General features: G+C 43.8%; 1 protein-coding gene and 1 long non-coding RNA gene across 3 annotated transcripts in view; one reads left to right on the forward strand and one right to left on the reverse strand.

The window, feature by feature from the left end:
• SAMD12 (sterile alpha motif domain containing 12) overlaps positions 1–10,106 on the reverse strand; it is a 387,717-nt gene extending 377,611 nt beyond the window's left edge. For both annotated transcript variants that reach the window (XM_043601633.1, XM_043601632.1), the window contains exon 1: positions 9,984–10,106. In XM_043601633.1, the coding sequence (XP_043457568.1) occupies positions 9,984–9,996 (13 nt within the window). In that variant the 5' untranslated portion in view covers positions 9,997–10,106. The remainder of the gene's footprint in view (positions 1–9,983) is intronic.
• Positions 10,107–10,324: 218 nt separating this feature from the next.
• Positions 10,325–19,577, forward strand: part of LOC122495744 — a 50,098-nt gene continuing 40,845 nt past the window's right edge. Inside the window, exon 1 of the long non-coding RNA XR_006300553.1 lies at positions 10,325–10,436. This is a non-coding gene — a long non-coding RNA (uncharacterized LOC122495744). The remainder of the gene's footprint in view (positions 10,437–19,577) is intronic.

Consider the following 19,577-nt stretch of genomic DNA (forward strand, 5'->3'; position numbering starts at 1 on the left):
TGTAGGCACTGGAGATGTATCAGAAGAAAAAGTCAAATGTATGTTCTCATAAGGCTCTTATGACTCATCCCTAGCCTCTCTAAGAACAGAATGTAAACCCCAGTTTTTTTCTCCCCAGTGAAAAATACACATTATGTCCACCTACAAATTGTGCATACAGTTGTAAAGGGGTTAAGGATCTCCTCTCAGGACCTGAGATTAAGAATCCTGCCCCTATACCAGTGTCTTCCAAATTTGCTTATTAAGAATGACTCAGGGAACATGTTACAGTCAGGGCCCCACTTCTGATTTACCAAAACAACAATACACCCAAAGGAGGGGATTAGGAATGTGGGTGTCATTAAGTGTCCCAGGAGAATCTCATCATCAAGGAAAGACTTAGAGTTCAGTCTCCAGCACACCTGCTTTTCCTAGACTTACCTAACCTATTAGGAACCTATTACTTCCTATTAGCAAGTGCTTAAGATTTGTGAGTAGAAAATGAAAAATATTCCAATTCTAGGCTACAGAGGTAAATGCTGTACCCCCACAAACTTCCTAGATGACTCCAATACAAAATATCAATCCCAGTTTATCCACGCAGAAGTATTTATTAAAGGACCACCATGTAAAAAAAGTGTTTTTTGTTTTTTGGTTTTTTTTACAGAAAAAAAAATCAAAACAGAAAGAGAAAGCAAGAGCTCAGGCATCACAAGGCCCTGATACACATCTACTGATTGAGCCAAGGCCAGGAGCTGGCACGCCCCAGCTCCACTTCTTGGTGACTGGTTGAACTCTCCTATACCTGAATATACATCACTGGTCATCAAGGGGGCAATCGCAACCTCGAGACAAAAGTGCAAAGTACATCTACCAAAGTCTGGTTAACAACATATCCACCTCCATGTAATGCACAGGTACATTCTTAAAATTTTTTAAAAAGAAACCCTGAGCAAACATCTTACAACCTCACACAACAGTTAAGGCAACCATGCATCTAGGAATTCTGTAGCAATCCCAGATTCAAGTATTCTATGCCACAGTCACACAGACAGTGGAAAATCCTGGAAGCCCTAGTGTGTTACTGTCCAAATTATACCTCCAAGACGATTGTTTGCACTTGGAAACAACTCTGCCCTTGGGCCCTATATCCAGACTGCAGCTGAGTAAAATGTGCTCCTAGCAAGAGAAAGCACTGCTCCCTCTCTATAAATGAACAGCTCACTGAAGAGCCAATTCGGGATCGGAATGGCCGAAAGCCACAAACAAGCCCCTGGCCCAGGCATCCTCACAATTTAAGTCACACTAGAAACGGCTTTTTCTTAGGCTTCACAAAACAGGTCAGGACTCCCCTTGGCAAATAAGGCCAACTCCTTTCAAGGACAAGGAAGTTTGTTCCCCACTCCAGTTAAGCTCTTCTGTGGCCTCCCACATGGTCTTCCCTTTTCTGTCCACAGGCTCTTGCCTATCTTTCTCCAAGGTAAGCCTTTCCTAATCTGGGCCGCTTTCCTTATTTGACAACAATGACTCAGTATCCAGAGCTTGATACAAGTCCCTTTATAGAAAGTAACACAAGAATTTGTTAACAGCTTTCTTTTGGATGCAAAACCAGTGGCATTTTTAGGCTATCTTCATCCTCGGGATCTGGACTAACCTGGAAACCAAGGGTGTATATTTGCCATAGCCATATGGCACACTCTTGTATAATGCGGCCCCAAGAGCCCACCTCTGGAAAGTTACTTCCTCCTAATTCCATCCAAATGCCTACATTCTACCCATTAAAATTATTATCTTATTTCTGTGAGACCCTCATTATCAGAAGATTTGTTAATAGAGAAAATCCAGGGGTGCCAGGGTGGCTCAGTTGATAGAGCTTCTGAAACTCTTAGTTTCTGCTCAGATCCCTATCTCCAGGTTCCTGGGATTGAGCCCCACATCAGGCTGTGCACTGGCAGAGTGGAGCCTGCCTAGGGCGCTCTCTTGTGCTCTTTCTCACTCATGTGCTCTGCCTCTCACTCTCTCAAAACAAATAAAAATCAAAACTTAAAAGAAAATCCAAATTGAGGAAAATTTGGCACAGTACTATGTGTGGGGCATAGTAACTCTAAAGAACGGTTTGACAGTTTCTTATAAAATTAAAACACATTTACTAGAGGACTCAAAAACCTCACTCCTACTTATTTATACAAGAGGAACTTCTGTTCACACAAAAAACTTATAGGCAACTATTTATAGTGGTTATTCACATCTACCAAAAACTGAAAACAACCCATGTACTTCAATTGGTGAATGGATAAATAGTGGTATGTCCACTCAGTGGACTACTACTCAGCAATAAAAAGGACTGAATGGATACATGTAACAACATGGGTGAACCTCAAGTGCATTACACTAAATGAAAGCAGCCAGACTCAAATGGCAACAGAATGTGTCATTTACAGGACATTCTAAAAAAGACCAGAGTGTGAGAGCAGAATTCAGAGCAGTGGTTGTCAGGGGCTATGGGTGAAAGGTAATTACAAACAGGCAAAAGGAAACTTTTGGGGGTGTAAGAACTGAACTTGATTGCGTGGTGGTAAGACTGAATATATTTGTCAAAACTCTAAGAGGCACAAAAGATACATTTTATGATATATAAAGGATACCTAAATTTTAAATTTAACATACTAACACAAAGAGAACACTGAAACAGTTTAAATGATACTTTATCTGAGACGGAGAAACTAAGAACTTGTATTTAACCAAATTTAGATAATTGTAAATACGTGTTAATTCTTAGACCAAAATAATCCATTTTTTGTTATGTAACTTCTGTAAGATTTAGATCAGCAGGACAAAACCTTTCTCATTTCACATTTGACTCTTAAACAATCTATTTACATAGATCTTTCTCCCCCAAAATATATTGGGCAACAATTTGACAAAGACTTTATAATCCTTAGATGATCCTAATATGTTTCTTTGGTGACTATCAAATCACCATCTTAGGTTGATTATTGTCCTCTTATCAGTTATCTGGCCTAACTTAGCCAGATCTTCTCTGGGTCACAACTGTATGATAACATCCGTTGTCCAATGTCAATTTCATAGAGTGCTTGAAATTTTTCTTCTTTTGCAAGATCTGAAATTTGTCTTTGCAATCAATTTATGTATTGTATGGCTGAGTTATTATCAGACCATTAGAGAGCCCAGCCAATGAAACAGTGTGTATTAAGTGGCAAGTAAATTTTGGGTGGGGAAATATCATTAAGTGATGAGACTTAAGTGAATATACACCTGTTACGAAAACTTTTACTTCCCTCTGTTGCCTCATAACTGCAGGGAATCAGATAATCAAATAATACATTTAAAAGATGACTCATATTTTACCAATCACTTTTGGTTGGTTTTATCCCAACTCTGAGAACCTACATTCCTTCACTGAGCACCTATTACATATGACAGTATATTACAAGGCCATAAAGATGGGTTAGATGCTTTCTTAAGTGTGGCAGGAAGGAGACATCATTGCCATCATGTTGTCTAACATTTACTGTTTATTGAGCAATGACCAGAATGGGTCCTAAGAGCTTTATTGATACTAACTTAAGTTTCTCAACATACCTATGAGGTCATTACTATTAATACTCTCATTTGCTAAACAAGGAGTCTCAGAACTATTCAGTAAATTGCCCAGGTGCACACAGCAAGTCTTCGGCAGAGTTGGGGTTCACACCCCGTCTAGCTGCGGAGCTTGTACGTTTAAAGACAGCAACAGCCCTCACAGTCTGGGGCCATTCTGCCCCCAGCTCTCCAGGTTAGCTGGATCTCTGAGATTTCACACCCCATGATTAGTCTATACACATCTGTCAAATCACTGAAGACTTGGGATTTCCTGGACAGAATACCATATAAGCATAGCAACAAGGGCAGCCAAGGAGCAAAGGAACTGAACTTGGCAGCTGGCTCCTCCCAGCCTCAGTGCCCTTGGAAAAAGTCTGAAGGCAATGAGGCAGCTGCCCCTGGCACCCAACAGCTGCCACCCCTTCATGCTCTTCACTCGGGGAGGCAAGCTGTGCAAGCAGCTTCTTGCACCCACACTTTAGACAAACCAGACTAAATATAGCCAATGCTGCTCTCATGAGCCAGCTCAGAGCTGGGAGCACGGCTACATTCCACTTCAGCAAATTGGGGAGAAATCAGCTCGATTTACAAGAGAGCAGCTTTCCTCGCTTGCTCCTGTGGTTTCAAAAGGACCATACCCAAGATCCGACTGGGCTGTGGGGAGTGCTGAAGGTTTGGCCAAGCAGCTAATAGAGCCCACAGGAAAAGTAATAACCAGATAGGACTCAGGAGCATCCTCATTCACTTTCCTGTCCATGAAGGGCTAAACAAGCACAACACCAGGACCTTGGGGGGGGGGGGGGGATCCATTAGGTGGAACATACTCTACATACACCCCTGTTTTATGCCTTTCCCCCCATTCCCCAGCCATCAATATCTTGATCCAAAGCTCGCTTGATGCTACTCCTCTGGCAAGGCTATCCCATCCAGTTCAGAACTAGATGCTCCATTTGTTCTCAGACCTCCCACATCACGTTGTTTGTGCTTTTACTTATTAGCACTTCTATCATTCCACCTCATCTGCTTCTTGTCTCCCTTCAGCAAAGGGATGATGGGGGCGGGTACAGAACAGGCTAAGCTCCCTTCTTTATTGACTCCTCCCCCCCACATTTAGTCAAGTTCCCTGCACACAGAAAATGCAAAACCTCTACAATGCCAAGGAGTTTGCAATTCCCTACCTTTCTCCTAGTTAAAGGCACAAGTGACACTCCCTAGAGTTCAAGCACCAGCTTCAGACCCCGGGCTGCCCCTCCAGTAGGTCACCACAGCATCTACCGTGACTCAGCGTAACAGAACACGGCAACAACGTTCTACACGATCTCCCCCCTATGAACACCAGCCCTCGTTTCTTCTGGCTCCGGAGTACAGCAAGACAGGAGAAGGAAAGGGCCGGGCCAGGCCAGGCAAGAATAGGATAACTGACACCCTGTCTGAACTGGCTGAGAGGTCCCAAAGAAGTGACAGGAGTGGCAGGAACCAGCCTCGGCAAGCACAGTGGCAGGGTTTGAGGCCCCACTTCTCACACTCTAGACAAGAATTTTTGATGACGAGCTTCGATTCACCACTCCCAGGTCTTAAAAAAAAAAAAAAAAGTGATTAATACAAGCTGCTGGTACAGTAAAGTCCAATCTTCTGGGCCAGAGAACAAAATAAATTTAGAAGGAAAAAAAAAAGGAAAAGGAAAAAAAAAAAGCCCTTGGGGATAAGTGAAATGGAAGAGAATCAGGCTGTTAGTTGAACAATAACATCACCATGCACAGGGAAGAGCTGCTTATGGAAACCGGTCTAAATGCTCCTACCGCTTCTACAGTCCTACTCTGTAGGTGAACACAGAGGGGAGTTCTCCTCTGTGATCTAAGGAGCTACTGGGGCAATCAGAAGCATCCATAACCCTACCCACTAATTTGTTGTCTTCCCTCATTCAACAAAATTCACCAAGGGTCTACCATGGCCCAGGCTGAAGACAGGCCCACCTGCAGACAGCACGAGCACCACCAAGTACAAGAGGTGATTACAATGTTCTCAAGAAGAAAATGCACTTAGAAAAATGTCGGGGGGGTTAGAATGGAGGGCCATCTTCCTCCTTGTTCCAGGTTTCATAAGAGGGGAAACCCACGCGGACACTTCTGGTCTCTCTCCACTCTCACAGGTTCTTTTCAGAAAGGAGACAACTATAGACACACGTCTATGAAAGGGAACAAAGCATATGTGGCTCTGTTCTCTCTCCTTCCCTTTGAGTCCCACCTGCCTGCTGCAGGAGCCCATGTTCTCCTGGCTCTTCAGGCTGTTACAGGGGCAGGTACCTCCATGAGGGGCAAGTTCCCTGCTTGGGTGCAAGATCAGCAAGTCTGCTTTATCATCCAACCCAAAGCCAAACAAACCAGCCCGAGGAGTCCTGTAATAAAGACATTTTTATCTCCCGTCGGGAGTCTGTGACCTGGTTCTGAATTCAAACAGGATAGCAGGGTAGAGAGCCATCACTTACAACAGCTTCTCTTTGCTAGGAGTGTTTGACTATCCCCTTTGCCCTCTCCTCCAGCTGCTGTCATGTATCCTTACAATACCTTGGTCATGGGCAGGGTTTTTTTGTTTTGTTTTGTTTTTTGTTTTTACTCTTTTGCAGGAGAGAAACTACAGAACCTGAACCTTGAATGACTTAGAGGTCATTTGATAGCCAGTTTGTTCATTTAGGATGGGAAATTCAGATTCCTTAACACAGATGTCATTTAGAGCATATAACTTTCCATTTGAAATCTTTAGGGAGGTGAAGTGCTGAATACTGGAAGTCATTTTTCTGCCACATAAGAGAGACAAGTCTATTACATCTGGAATAGAAACACTACAATGTTTATCTACTCACTTTTTTAAATGCAGTTCTAAGGATGAAGCAAGCAGGAAAGGAAATGAGAACAAAGAGTAGGAATACCCTTCGCTTGCTTCGGGGCATTTCTACTCCATTCATGAACAATTCCTGCAGTCCTCTGAGTGCCAGGCACCAACCTTGGACTACAGATGAATAAAACACTGTCCCTGATGAGTCCACTTTTTCTGTTCCCTCTATAATAACGTAATCTATTTCTGTTAAAAACATCACCTCACAGACACAATCATCTATACAGTCTGTCCATGGAGAATGGATTACTTTGTGGTTTCTGCGTGCTACCTCCTCCCTGGTGGCCCTAGTTTTTCCAGCTATTTGGCGTAATTTACTACAATTTTTTTTTTTCAAAAAAGACAATGGATGTAAATATAATCCCAATCTGAATGCAGACCATGCATTCTATGGCTGGAAGGTACAACTCTAAGCTGCCCAATTGCCCATAAATGCAAGGCATGGGTCGCAACCAGGCTAGGGAATAGAAACAGGATGTCGTAATGAAATTCAGAGAAGAAAACACAACCCAGGGTGGCCATAAAACATAGGGCACCTCTTTATCATCTTAAACTCAAGGCTACAGGTTCAACAAAATGAATCAGCTCCCTATTTGTTCTTAACACTTTTAATACTTCTAACACTTTATATTTAACACAAGGTCAAGCTTACTTAACCAAACAGGTTACACATGATAAAATAAAACACCTTCTAATTTGCTAATTAGACTTGTGTGAATAAGTGAAAATTCAGAACACAAAACATGCCAAATAGTACACCTTTTTTTTTTTTTTAAAGGATGGGAATACAAAAACATTTACTAAGGATCTATGTTCTAAGTACCCTCCTATAAGGCCTCTCCTTTATTAAATCCTCTCAACTTTCCTAGGAAGTAAACAGTAGTGTGTCCTTTTTCCCAGATTCAGAAACTAAGGTTCAGATGTTAAGTAACACATATTGTATTTCCTATTCCAGTTCCTCTGGCAAAATTCCTTCTCCCAATCAATGTTTCTCAATGAACTTAGGGACATGGGTTGTTACCTAGTTTGGGGTCGTGAACTTTGCATGGGATGGCCATGCACTGAGGGACATACAGCATCCTATGGACAAAAAATAGGAACAGTCCCAATATATCCCAGCCATGAGCTAGGAAGTTCAAGACTCCCTGGATGAGTACTGCTCTATCAGATTCTTTGAGTATCAGGACTAAAAACTGAGGAGAGGGGAACTTCCTTTAAGAGTCTCTCCTACCTTCAAATCTCTCAGAAAGTCCTTGATTTTATGACACTTGGGCTAAGAAAGCCCCATGCACACTTATGGAGTCAGTTACAAAAGTGGCCATGAGTTTAATTCCCATACATTCCATAAGCATTTCTGAGTACCTACTAAGTAAGGGTCTGGTACTGTGCTACTGGCTGGGAATATAAGGTCCCAAGCCCCAAGGGGTTAGTCTTATACTCCAGTGAGAGATTAAGTTTGGAGATGTTAAAATAGGTGTAACCACAGGTACTAGGGAAGCTCAGTGCAGAAGCCCCTCCCATAGACTAGGGCAGAGAGCTGGAAGGCAGGGCTGAGTCAGGTTTGCAGAGGAAGTGAAGTTTTCCCTGAGCCTTTAAAGATCAGGTGAGAGCAGCCAGGAAGAGCCCAGTCTAGGCTGAGCAAACAGCCTTCGCAAAAACTGAGCTAGGAATCCTATTTGCAGCCAAACTTTAAACTACTTCCTTCATTCCTCAAGTGGAGACCTCATTGTGATTCAAACTCAGGATCTCCTGTTTACTAGACAAGCACTTGAACCAATAAATCTCTTCAAAATAAAATAAGCCTCTGCAGTCCACGTGTACTTCATTCCAAAGCCCTTGTTTTTGCAAGGTCTGCCTTTGCTGGTATAATAACCCATCAGACAAGAAATATGACTAATTTTATACTTCTTACAGCAAGCAGGACATTCTTTTCAAATGCACTGTGGACTGGCAACCATGGGAGTGTCCCTCACTTGGGAACACAGAAGAGTGAAGAGAAAAAGAGGATAATCAAGGTCAGCTGAAGGGTGAGGCAGAAGGGGTGCCAGCAGGTCAACTTACCCTTGACCTGAAGCTCAAGATGATCCTTATCCTCTGTTAGCTTTTTTCACTCACCATCAACTGTACCAACGCATGAAGCCTGATTCTCACATTATTATATGTGCACAGGAAGCTTATTTTGGCTATTTTTTCAAAACCAGGTATGCTATATATGTAATATAGAAACTATATATGTGAGTATATTAATAAATAGGTAACTAAAAGTAGCCAACTGGGAAACTCTGAACCTCAGCCCAAAGGCAATAGTTTTTTGAGTTAACGTACTGAGCACAGAAACTGGGTTGTTGCCACTTCAGGTGGTTAAATAATTATGAGAGCAGGAGTCAGAGTAGTTCAATTGTTCTCTCCTGGGGCAGGAAGGGGTGAGGGAAGCAAGCCCTTGTGGCTCCCTCTTGCCTCCAGCCTACAAGGAACGGGCTCATTTCCCCTTGGCAAGGAGCCAGATGCGGTAGGCGGGCATGCCCTCATTTTCCTGCCCCAGTTCCCCTCTTACCCGAGGCACACTCAGGAACCATAACTCTGCAGGTAACTTCGGTCCCATAATTATTGCATTTTTATCATTCAGGCACACTTTGACCTCCAATTTGACCTCACAAACACACCTGGTCCACGTATATTTCCCCATAAATTACCCTGCACACAAAAAAGTCTTGTGTTCCAAGGTAAGATATTCTGAAGTAAAACTTCGGGATCCCTCACAAACCTCCTGTCCCTGCTTCCAACCAGGAGGTTCAGGAGAGGCAGTATCGTAGAGCTCCAACCGCAAAGCCAAAAGGCCAAAATCACACTAGAAAAAGAGGAAGGTATCTTCAAAGGAAAGGATTCACCCCAACGGAAGAGGCTGGCCATTCTTTTTTATTCCTGGCTGATTCCATTTCTTTTTTGTAAACTTTGCTAACCCCGGGATGGTGGTATAAACAGAGACAGGTGTAGGGGCACCTCCACCCTCAGAGTACATCCGCTGCTACCGCTGTCGGGTGCGCATGATAGGGGCCCTGGACCCAATCGAAGTCCATGCTTCCCGATGACGCACCCGGCCGGGGGTCCTCTCCCACGTGGGGGGAGGGGGTGTTACAAAATGGGCATTCCCAGTCCTGCGGCCACCCAGCCCGCCCCGGTTAGAGGGGACAGCGAAAGGGACACCTCGGAGCTGAGACCTCATGCCCGTCTCTCCGATTTTCCCACTTCCAGCACATCGTTTCGCATCAGGGGTACTGTTTGCCTCCAACCCCAAAGTCCTGCGCACCTACAAGTCTTTCTAAAGCAACTGAAGAAAGCGCCTATTCGCCTTCCGGGACTCAGGTGAGTGCCAAGAGGTGTAGGAGGAAAGGGCCCGCTCGCCACCACCCTCTTTCCTCTCCTCCCCTCGTTCCCCAGGATTCATCAGGGATGTGTGTAGTGGGGTGCGCGGGTTAAGAGGGAGCTTAAAATGCCCAAGCGTCCCTTACCTTCCACAGCCATTCTCCTAGAGCTTCCCTAACGCATGCATAATTTTCTCGGCCGAGGTACTCCTCCGGCCCCGCGCTCCCCCCTCCTCGCGCTTTCGCCTAAATATTCTGCGCTCATCTGCTCCAGGACCAACCTGCCGCGGTCACGCAAAGCGAGGCTGCCGGCTTGGCTCGGCGCAGGGCGGCCCGGGAAGTGTAGTTCTCTCACTTCCCTCCGATCCGCGAAAGCACCCCGAATCCTCCGCGGGGAACTGCTCCGTCCCCGCACTCAGACGGCAGCTCCGGCCTCAGCCCGCCCAGGCGGAATAATCCCTCCTGGGGGGCGTCTCGCGGGCAGAGCCAGCGACCCCCGGACGTGGTGAGGACTACATTTCCCAGGATGCCGTGCGCTGGGTTTCGTTCGGCGCTGAATAGAGACCCGAAATTGAGCTCTTCGCGGACAATTGGAAGTGGGTAAGCACCTGGCAGGCAGGGGTCGTGCGGAGGGCAGGGGGTAGCTGGGTCTGTGGTGGAATCTTCTGGGCCTGTTCGCTGGCGTGCTTGGCCAGTCATTTAGTAAGGGGAGCAGAGCTCCGGCTGGCAGTGGTTCCCGCCTGGGCCAGAGAGCCGCTGCCCGGGTGCGGTTCAAACTTGTTCCTCTGCGCCCTGGAATACGCGGGGTTCTGGAGAAAACCGCCAGGTGACGTAGCCGTCGTCTAATCCTCCAAGTTGTACAGGTGTATAAACACTTAAAACGGAGTGGGGGATGGCTTGAAAACACTGAACAGGCATCAGCCTCAAGGGGTTGTTGAGAACCAAATCCCACCTGAGGATGTCAGATGATGGAAGGCTGTCTTGCTTCCCAACTAGGAGGCTTTCAGCTTGTTTGGCCTGGAAGCCAGTTGACGGTCTGTGGTAGGGCCTAATAATTAACAGCGCCTAAGAATTAGTGTCCTTTCAACTTCTGACCCTGTGTCCTAACTCCAGGTGTTGGGTTGCTATAAGCAGACAAGGGAAAGAAGCACGTGGAGGGCAATAGAATTCCAGAGCTGGTAAATACTGATAAAAATGACGTTCCCAGGCTCTTTTCTTTTCTTTTCTTTTCTTTTTCTTGCACGTAGAAATGTAGATGCAGTTATGGCTGGTAGAGATAAGGGAAGGGTCTTGCGGAAAAAATCTGATTCAGGACTGCAGTAAGAAGACTTTTGAAGGTCTTGAGCTTGCAAGTTGCAATGGTTCTATATCGTTAGATATATCACTATCCCTATCTATCTAAAAACTACTCTGGAAAATAAGAAAGTATAAAGATTTGATTCTTCCCAAAAGATGACTAGTTAGATTTTGTCTTGATCATAAATTGTTTTAAAATAATTTTGTTTCTGAGGGTGTACATGCACACCTGCTTTTCTGGTCATGGAGTATGTGCCTAGTCCTGCTATCTGGTAATATGACTGTGTCTGGGTCCTTTTTTTTTTTTTTTCCTTTTATTTTCCCCTCCCCCTGTGTCTGTGTACTTTTAGAATACCTGTGTGTAACCATTAAATGCCGTTGGTGATACTTTAACTGTGAGTCCGTAGAGCTGTGTGCAAATCAAACCCAAGATTTCCATCTTTGGTGCGGTAGCCAGAGACCTTTTCAGTGAGACACAGTGGGTATTTGCCATTGGTAGAATCATTTTTCCAACTTAATATGCAACCAAGCATTTTAAAATCTGGGAGGAACAAGGGGCACCTGGATGGCTCAGCTGGTGGAGCACACAACCCTTGATCTCAGGGTTGTAAGTTTGAACTCCATGTTGGGTGTAGAGATTACTTAAAAAAATATATGGATGGAAGTGAAATCTGGGTGTTTCTCTCCCCTCTCATGTATGTAACATCACCAAAGCATTAAGTGTTTCCTTAGAATGTTTGGGAAAAAAAACTCAACGGGCAGGCAATATCAGTGGTTTTTGACCTTGTCTGTGCACCAGTCTTTTCCCAGCACACATTTTAAAGCTTCAAGTTAATCTCACAGAATCTGGATTTCTGAGTGTTTGGATAGGGACAATTAAGTTTTAAAAACCCACAGGTGATTCTATGTGCAGTGAAGGTGAAAATCATTGGTCTGTTTTTAAGCTTTTAAGGATCTGGGTGATACTAAAATGTAAAAGTCCCTGGGAGCGCCTGGGTGGCTCAGTCGGTTGAGCTTCCGACTTAGGCTCAGGTCATGATCTCAAGGTTTGTGAGTTCAAGCCCCCCATCAGGCTCTATGCTGACAGAGCCTGGAGCCTGCTTCAGATTCCATGTCTCCCTCCCTCTCTGCCCTTCCCTCACTTGCACCCTGTCTCTCTTTCTCTCTCAAAAATAAATAAGCATTAAAAAATAAATAAGAGTCACTGAAATGCATTTTTAATTTAAAAACTTTATTTCAACTCAAATATTTAAGACCTTTCTCAATTGATGTGCATTCTTGTTTAAGTTTCACTTTTAGTATAAATATAAGATGTGAAGGAAGTATTAATTTAACCAATAAAAAATAGCCAATACTGAATTTTTTTTTTTAACCTAGAAATAGAACAGTATCATATTGTTCAACCTAATGAAGGATAAGCAGAAGTTAACCTGGGGTTTTCAATTCTGGTTGATCATCTGGGGGGGTAGGGGGAAACAATTCCCACTAGAATGGCCAAAAGGAAAAGACAGAAAATACCAACTCTTGGCAAGACTGTGAGGCAGTAAGAACTCATAAATACTGCTGTTGTTGTGCAAATTGATGCAACCACTTTGGAAAACCATTTGGCTTATTAAGTCAAATATACGCTTATCCTGTGACCCAGTAGTTCCTCTTATAGGTGTATAGCAGACAGATATGCATACACATCTCCAAAAGACATATACAGGAATGTTCATGGCTATGTTATTTGTAATAGCTACTAACTGGAAACAGCCCAGATGTTAATCAACACTAGATAAATGAGCTGTGGTGTAAACAAACCAACCTGTCCTTCAGGTGAGCAGACCATGCCCCATGGACCAAATATGGCCTGCTGTCTATCTCTGTCTTGTTCATGAGCTAAGTTTGGATTTTACATGTTTAAATGGTTGGGGGAAAAAAAAAAAAACTATCTTGTCACTTGTGAAAATTATATAGAAGTACCAACATAATAGCTTCAGTTTTGCTTTTTGGCCTGTTAAACTTAAAATATTTCCTATCCCTTACAGAAAAAAAGTTTTAGCAAATTCTACAATAAAGTAATGGAAATGAATGAATTACAACTGCATACAACAACAAAGATAAACCACATGCATTAGGTGTCTATTGCTGGTGACAAATCACCGCAAAATTGAGTGGCTTATAATAACACCCTTTTATTACCTCAGTTTCTGTGGGAAAGAAATTTGGGCATAGCTAAGCTGGAATTTCTGCTTCACGGTTTTTTGTTTTGTTTTGTTTTAATTTTTGAGAGAGCGGGAGAGAGAAAGAGCGCACCCATGCAAGCCAGGGAGGAGCACAGAGAGGGAGAGAGAAATCCCAAGCAATCTCCGCACTATCAGCACAGAGCCCGATGCAGGGGTTGAACCCACGAACTGTGAGATCATAACCTAGCCAAAACCAAGAGTTGGATACTTAACCAACTGAGCCACCGAGGTGTCCCATTTCATGGTCTTTTACAGGTTGCAATCAAGGTGTTGCCTGGGCCAAAGTCATCTGAAGGCTCAACTTGGGAAGCTTAAGCTTCCAAGTTCACATGGTCGTTAGTGGAACTCACTTCCTCACAGGCTGTTGGATGGAAGGCTTCAGTTCTTTGCTGGCTGTTGGCCAGAGGCTGCCCTTAGTACTTTGCCACAAGAGCCTTTCCAACACGGCAGGCTGCTTCATTGAAACACACAAGCTAAGAAAGGAAAATAGAGTTTGCTAACAAGATTAAAGTCACAACCTTTTGTTACTTAATCATAGAAGTCCCATCCCCTCAATGTTGCCATGTTGTCATCTATTGGTTAGATGTAAGTTACTCAAGGGGAAGCCATAAATATCAGGAGATTGGATCATTGGGAGTCATCTTAGAGCCTTCCTACCACAACACACAGGTAAGATGCTGAACCAAAAAAGCCAGACGAAAAGAAGTACATTTGTGTGATTCCATTTTATGTAAAATTCAAAAACTGGACAAAATCTATGGCATTAGAAGTCAGGATAGTGGTTCCCTAAGTGTGTGAGGGGGGGAGTATAAGAGCAGGGAATGGTTAGTAACTGGAGGGAAGGCCCATGAGGGCATCTGGAATGCTGGGGTATTGTGATTCTTCAGCTGTCCGCTGTTTAGACATGTGTATAATGTTTGTGAAAGGTATTAAGCCATAGGTATCTGATTTGTGAAGTGTGTATGTGTGTGAGAGATACTCCAGTGAAAATTGATAAGAAGTAATGTATGCTTAGATTCAGTTAAACGTGATAAATGACCCATTCATCAGCCACTCTGATTATCCATGCCTTCTCTTTCTTTGCCACAGTAAAGTGGGGGTTGATTCCATTCCATTTAATAAGTTATGTTTTGAGGACCTACTAAGTACTAGGTCCTTGTCTAGATGTTTGTAATATATGGCAGGCTGAATTTCTAGAAATGGCCCTTAAGATTCCATACCATTATCCCCTGAACTCGTGTATGTGACGAGTCTTTCCTCCTGTGATTGTGTTATGTTAAAAGACACAGTGGAATTTAAAAGTAGAAGACTATCCAAGTGGGCCTAATATAGTCAATCAAGAAAGCATTTTCTCGGGGCGCCTGGGTGGCTCAGTCGGTTAAGCGGCCGACTTCGGCTCAGGTCATGATTTCGTGGTCCATGAGTTCGAGCCCCACATCGGGGTCTGTGCTGACAGCTCAGAGCCTGGATCCTGTTCAGATTCTGTGTCTCCCTCTCTCTGACCCTTCCCCGTTCATGCTCTGTCTCTCTCTGTCTCAAAAATAAAGAAACGTTAAAAAATAAAAATAAAAAAGAAAGCATTTTCTCTAACTGGTAGCAAAAGAGGAGGGCAGAAGAGGAACTCAAAGAGATTCTAGGCATGAAGAAGACTCAACACATAGGTTACTCCTTTGAAGAGAGAGGCGTGTGAGTAGGGATATAAGTGGTCCCTGGCAGACAGCGGCAAGTAAAAAAGGGCCTCAGCCCTATAGGTACAAGGAACTGGATTCTGCTAACAACTTGAATGAGCCTGGAAATGGATTCTTCCCCAGAGACTTCAGATAAGCATTCAACCCACCTGACACTTTGACTCAGGTCTTGTAAAACCCGAACATAGAACACAGGTGAGCCCACACATCCCTCTTAGCTACAGAACTGTGAGCTAGTAAATCAATATTGTTTTAAGCTGCTAAATGTACTTCCTTTTTTTTTTTTTTTTTGAGAGAAAGAGAGAGTGATCAGGGGAGGGGCAGAGAGAGAGGGAGCATGAGAAATGAGAATCCCAAGCAGGCTCCACACTGTCAGCATGGAGCCCAATGTGGGGCTTGAACCCACAAACCCATGAAATCATGACCTGAGCCAAAGCCAAGAGTCGGACACTTACCCAACTGAGCCACGCAGGTGCCCCTAAATATGCTTATTTTCTGTCTGTTAATCTGTTTGTTATGCAGCGATAGAAACTAATACAGGATGCATCCTGTACACAGCAGAGAGTTATATGGGACCTGTTTTTGTTGGCGGGGACAGTTTAAAAAAATGATTTTAATGCTCATAAAGGAAATCAGAATCTCTGGAGGTAGGACTCTCACCACCAGCATTTTTTTTCTTTTTTCAAGTTTTTTAAGTATTTCAGGAGATTCTAATTGGAAGCTTCTATTGAGCACTCTTGTTAAAGGGACAGAGACAAAACCGCCTCGGGAAGAAGAGGTATTTGGCATTCCCCTCTGTCACATGTTCTGTTAACCTGACACCGAGTCTTGTCATAGAGTCTTGCAACATGCCTTTTGAATGTGGGCTTCCTCTCCGTTCCCTCTGCTACCCTGCTGGAGGAGTCAGACATGGGTTTCGTTCAAATAACATAAGCACTTCCCCTGGCTCCGAGAGGACAGGGATGGACTCTGGTTTGCTTACATGAATAAACTACCTGGTCATGATTGGGTCTACATTCTCCCCAGTGAAACTTCAAGTTAATGTTTTGTTTTTGTTTGTTGTGATGGTCCATGCTGGAAGAAGTAGGCATTTCTACACCTGGGATCAATTCAAAACTGACTTAGAGACAAATTAATCTGAGCCTTCTCATTTCAGAGTCAGGGCAGAGAAAGAGCATGCCCAGGTTGCACCATGGTAGAACAATGTCTAGAACCCAGATCCAGGCAAGGGGTTTTTTTTAGGGGGTTGGGGGTGCAGGATGGGAAGATTTCTGTTGCTTTAGGCTTGGCTTGGTTGCCAAGTGAGGAGGCTGGGGTAGCTGTACTTCTCACTGCAGTTTTGAGGACAGGTTGGGGTAACTCTACCTCAGGCCGGAGGGGCAGTGGCTACTGGAGGGACCGTTATTCTCATAGTAACGGCAGAGGAACAAGAGGGCAAAGGAAGCATCAAGACTTTGAAGGCCTGGCTCAGAGCTGGGGCATGTTCACTTCTTTCCCTTTGTCATTTGTCAATGTAAGTCACATGACCAATCTCATCATTAAGGCATGAGGAAATATACTATGCCCATGAGGAAGCCGTGGCAGGGATGTGAATGTGGGGAAGGATGAAACGTTGGGTTAATTACTCAATCTCCACAGTGGCTGTGTATGAGTCTCCTGTGGTTGCCATAACAAAGTGACCCAGCTGGGTGGCTTAAGACAACAGAAACGTATCCCTTCACATCCGGGAGACTAGAAGTCTGAAATCAGAGTATTGGCAGGGCCATACTTTCCTCTGAAGTCTCTACGGGAGAATCCTGTCTTCTTCCTAGTTTCTAGTGGTTGCTGGCAGTCTTTAGGTTCCATGGTGTGTTGCTGCATCACTCGTATCTTTGCCTTTGTCATCACATGGTCTTGTTCCTCATGAGTATGTCTCTGACTTTTTAGGTTGCTCTTCCTTATAAGAGCACCACTCATTAGATTCAGGGCCGACCCTAACCCAGTATTACCTCTTCTTAATTGATTGTCTTTGGGAAGACATTATTCCCAGATAAGGTCACATTCACAAATATGTGGGGTTAGGAATTCTACACATTTATTTTGGGGATACAATTCAACTCAACCCACAACGACAGACCAGAATCCTGTACCGTCTTTTATAAACTAGAGCAGTTGTTCTCAAAGTCTGGGTCCTGGATCCACACAATGAACATCATCTGGGAGATGGTTAAAAGTTCAAATTCTTGGGCCCCAACCCAGACCTACAGAATCAGAAACTAGTGGGGTGGGACCCAGCAATGTGTGGTGTTACAAGTTCTCCAGGTGACATTAATTCATGCTAGAGTTGGAGAACCACCTACCGCAGAAGAGAGTAGAAGCTAGGGTTTGCAAAAAGGTAAATGTGGCCATAATTGTTAAGAGTGAGAGGTAGGACCCAATCCCAGTTGGGTGTCTGTCCGTGTGTTCTGAATATGTAGTGTTGTTGGAATAAGTGATGGTGAAGGTAATTACACAAAAGAAAGCAGATGTTGGAAGTAGAGTGGGTTTAACTAATCACTTGAGTAATAAGAATATAATTCTAAGGACTCCAGGTCCCCCTTGCCTAATGGATCAGTGGCTTTGACAAAGCACTGTTCCTATATGCAAAAGTCATCACGAATTGTCATTTTCTGTGGGTGTGAGAAAGCTGGGAGGTGTTATCAGAGCTGGTTCCTGAGTCTGCAGCATGAGCTACGCTGGGGAGAATCCATGAAAAGAACGTAGCCACGGTGTTCTGCACAGTGTTCAGTGCACTTGTGAAAATGATTATTACCAAAGACCAACTGCTGACTCCACACTTCTGTCTTCAGCCAGTTCTGGAGAAGAATGTATGTGCAGGGCTGAGAAGGAAAACGTGCTACAGTTTGGTACAGCATTTCAGGCATGAGACATAGGAAGTTAGTTTACCAGTGAGGTCCCATCTAATGCACAACTAAATTTAACAAAGGGAGTCAGCACTGAGATGGGGTTAGATTATCAAATAAAAACAGTGTAAAAATCAGGAATGGGCAACTTTGTGCTTGAAAATACCTTACGTTGTCCCTTGAAACACAGGGCATGGAATTTTATGTATATAGTCCTATGGAGTAATTCCCTAGCACGCCAAACTTAGAGCATAAAGAAAAGACTATAAGGAAAATCTTTATGCAGATGTCTATATATTCAAAACATCCTGCCTTTAAAATAAAGTCCTCATTCTGAATGTGGGGGGCGGATAGACTGTTCCAAACTTTTTCTTTTGGACTCTAATACCTTAATATGCTGCTTGGCTTTTCAAGGATTAAATGAGGAAATTAAAATTCCCATCTTAGAGGTAGGTCTCTAAAGAAATGGGAGTTTGTTCAATAAATTTAACCTACCTACATGAATCAAACATTATGGAGTGCTTACGATTTGCCAGAAATTCTGAGTACTTTAAAAACATGCAGACATTCTGGCTCTGGAGGCCATGTGCTTGACTACCGTACTGTGTTGCCTTTCTGTTTTTGCACATGTTGTGTCTCTTCTATATGCAGCTTTGGAGAGTGGCTAAATTTGGGGGGTTAATGTGTTAGATAGATAACTGATCCTCAAAAAGCCCCTGACACAGATAAATTGTTCTCCATTTTATAGATGAGCAAATCGAGGGCAGAGACGTGACTTTGCTTAATTCACCCAGCTGGTATGTGGTGAGAGGCAGACCTCAAAAGTCAAAACATGGAGTTGGATACACTGATAAGGGGTGTGGGCTCAAAGGAGTGCCCCGACCCCAATCCTGACGCCTCTTTCCTTGAAGGGTAGCAAGTAATATGGGTAAAACTTCTACAGCCTTTTCTTTTTAGGAAGCGAGCTCTATGCTTTCTTATTTTCCCAGGGGCAGAAAAAATAGCATATTGTGTTGTCTCAAAAGAAAAGAATCAAGTTGAGCCTTCGTGGTTAGAGATGAGAAAAGTCCATCAGTTGTCAGAAAGTCAGAGTTAGGGGAATTTGTGCAGCCAGGGCCCGATAAAAGGCACTGCAGCTACCGATGACAGATTACTGTCCTCATAAACCTGAAGGCATGATCTAGGGCTCAATCCTAATGTCTGCCAAACTCAAAGAAGTTAAAGAAAAATGAGACATGGGAGATGATTTAGATTGCACCTGGGAGAGAAAGGATGTAGTGCACCCAAGATGTGCCTTGTGAGATAAGGCGAGCATTAGCATAGAGCATCCCCATTATTTGCCTTCTCCTTGCTTTTTCCAGCCCGTGGTAACTGTTAGAGAAAATATGTGGCTTGTGAAAGTTATCTCCGTGAGGTCTGATTTTGTTCAGGAAAACTAAAAGCTGGAAACGTAAATGTTATGAGTGCAAGGGATATTATCAGCTAATTTTTTCCCCATGGTTTTAAATGTTAATGGTGTAATATGTCAGGTGTCTTAACTGATGCAGTGTATATTTGCTAAGGTGATCTCTGCCTTCCTCATACAACTCTTCGTGGGTTGTATGGACTCTTGGATTGATGTGTGTGGGAGGTGGGGGTGGGTCCTTC

This window comes from Prionailurus bengalensis, chromosome F2, assembly GCF_016509475.1.
Source record: "Prionailurus bengalensis isolate Pbe53 chromosome F2, Fcat_Pben_1.1_paternal_pri, whole genome shotgun sequence".
Taxonomy (NCBI): domain Eukaryota; kingdom Metazoa; phylum Chordata; class Mammalia; order Carnivora; family Felidae; genus Prionailurus; species Prionailurus bengalensis.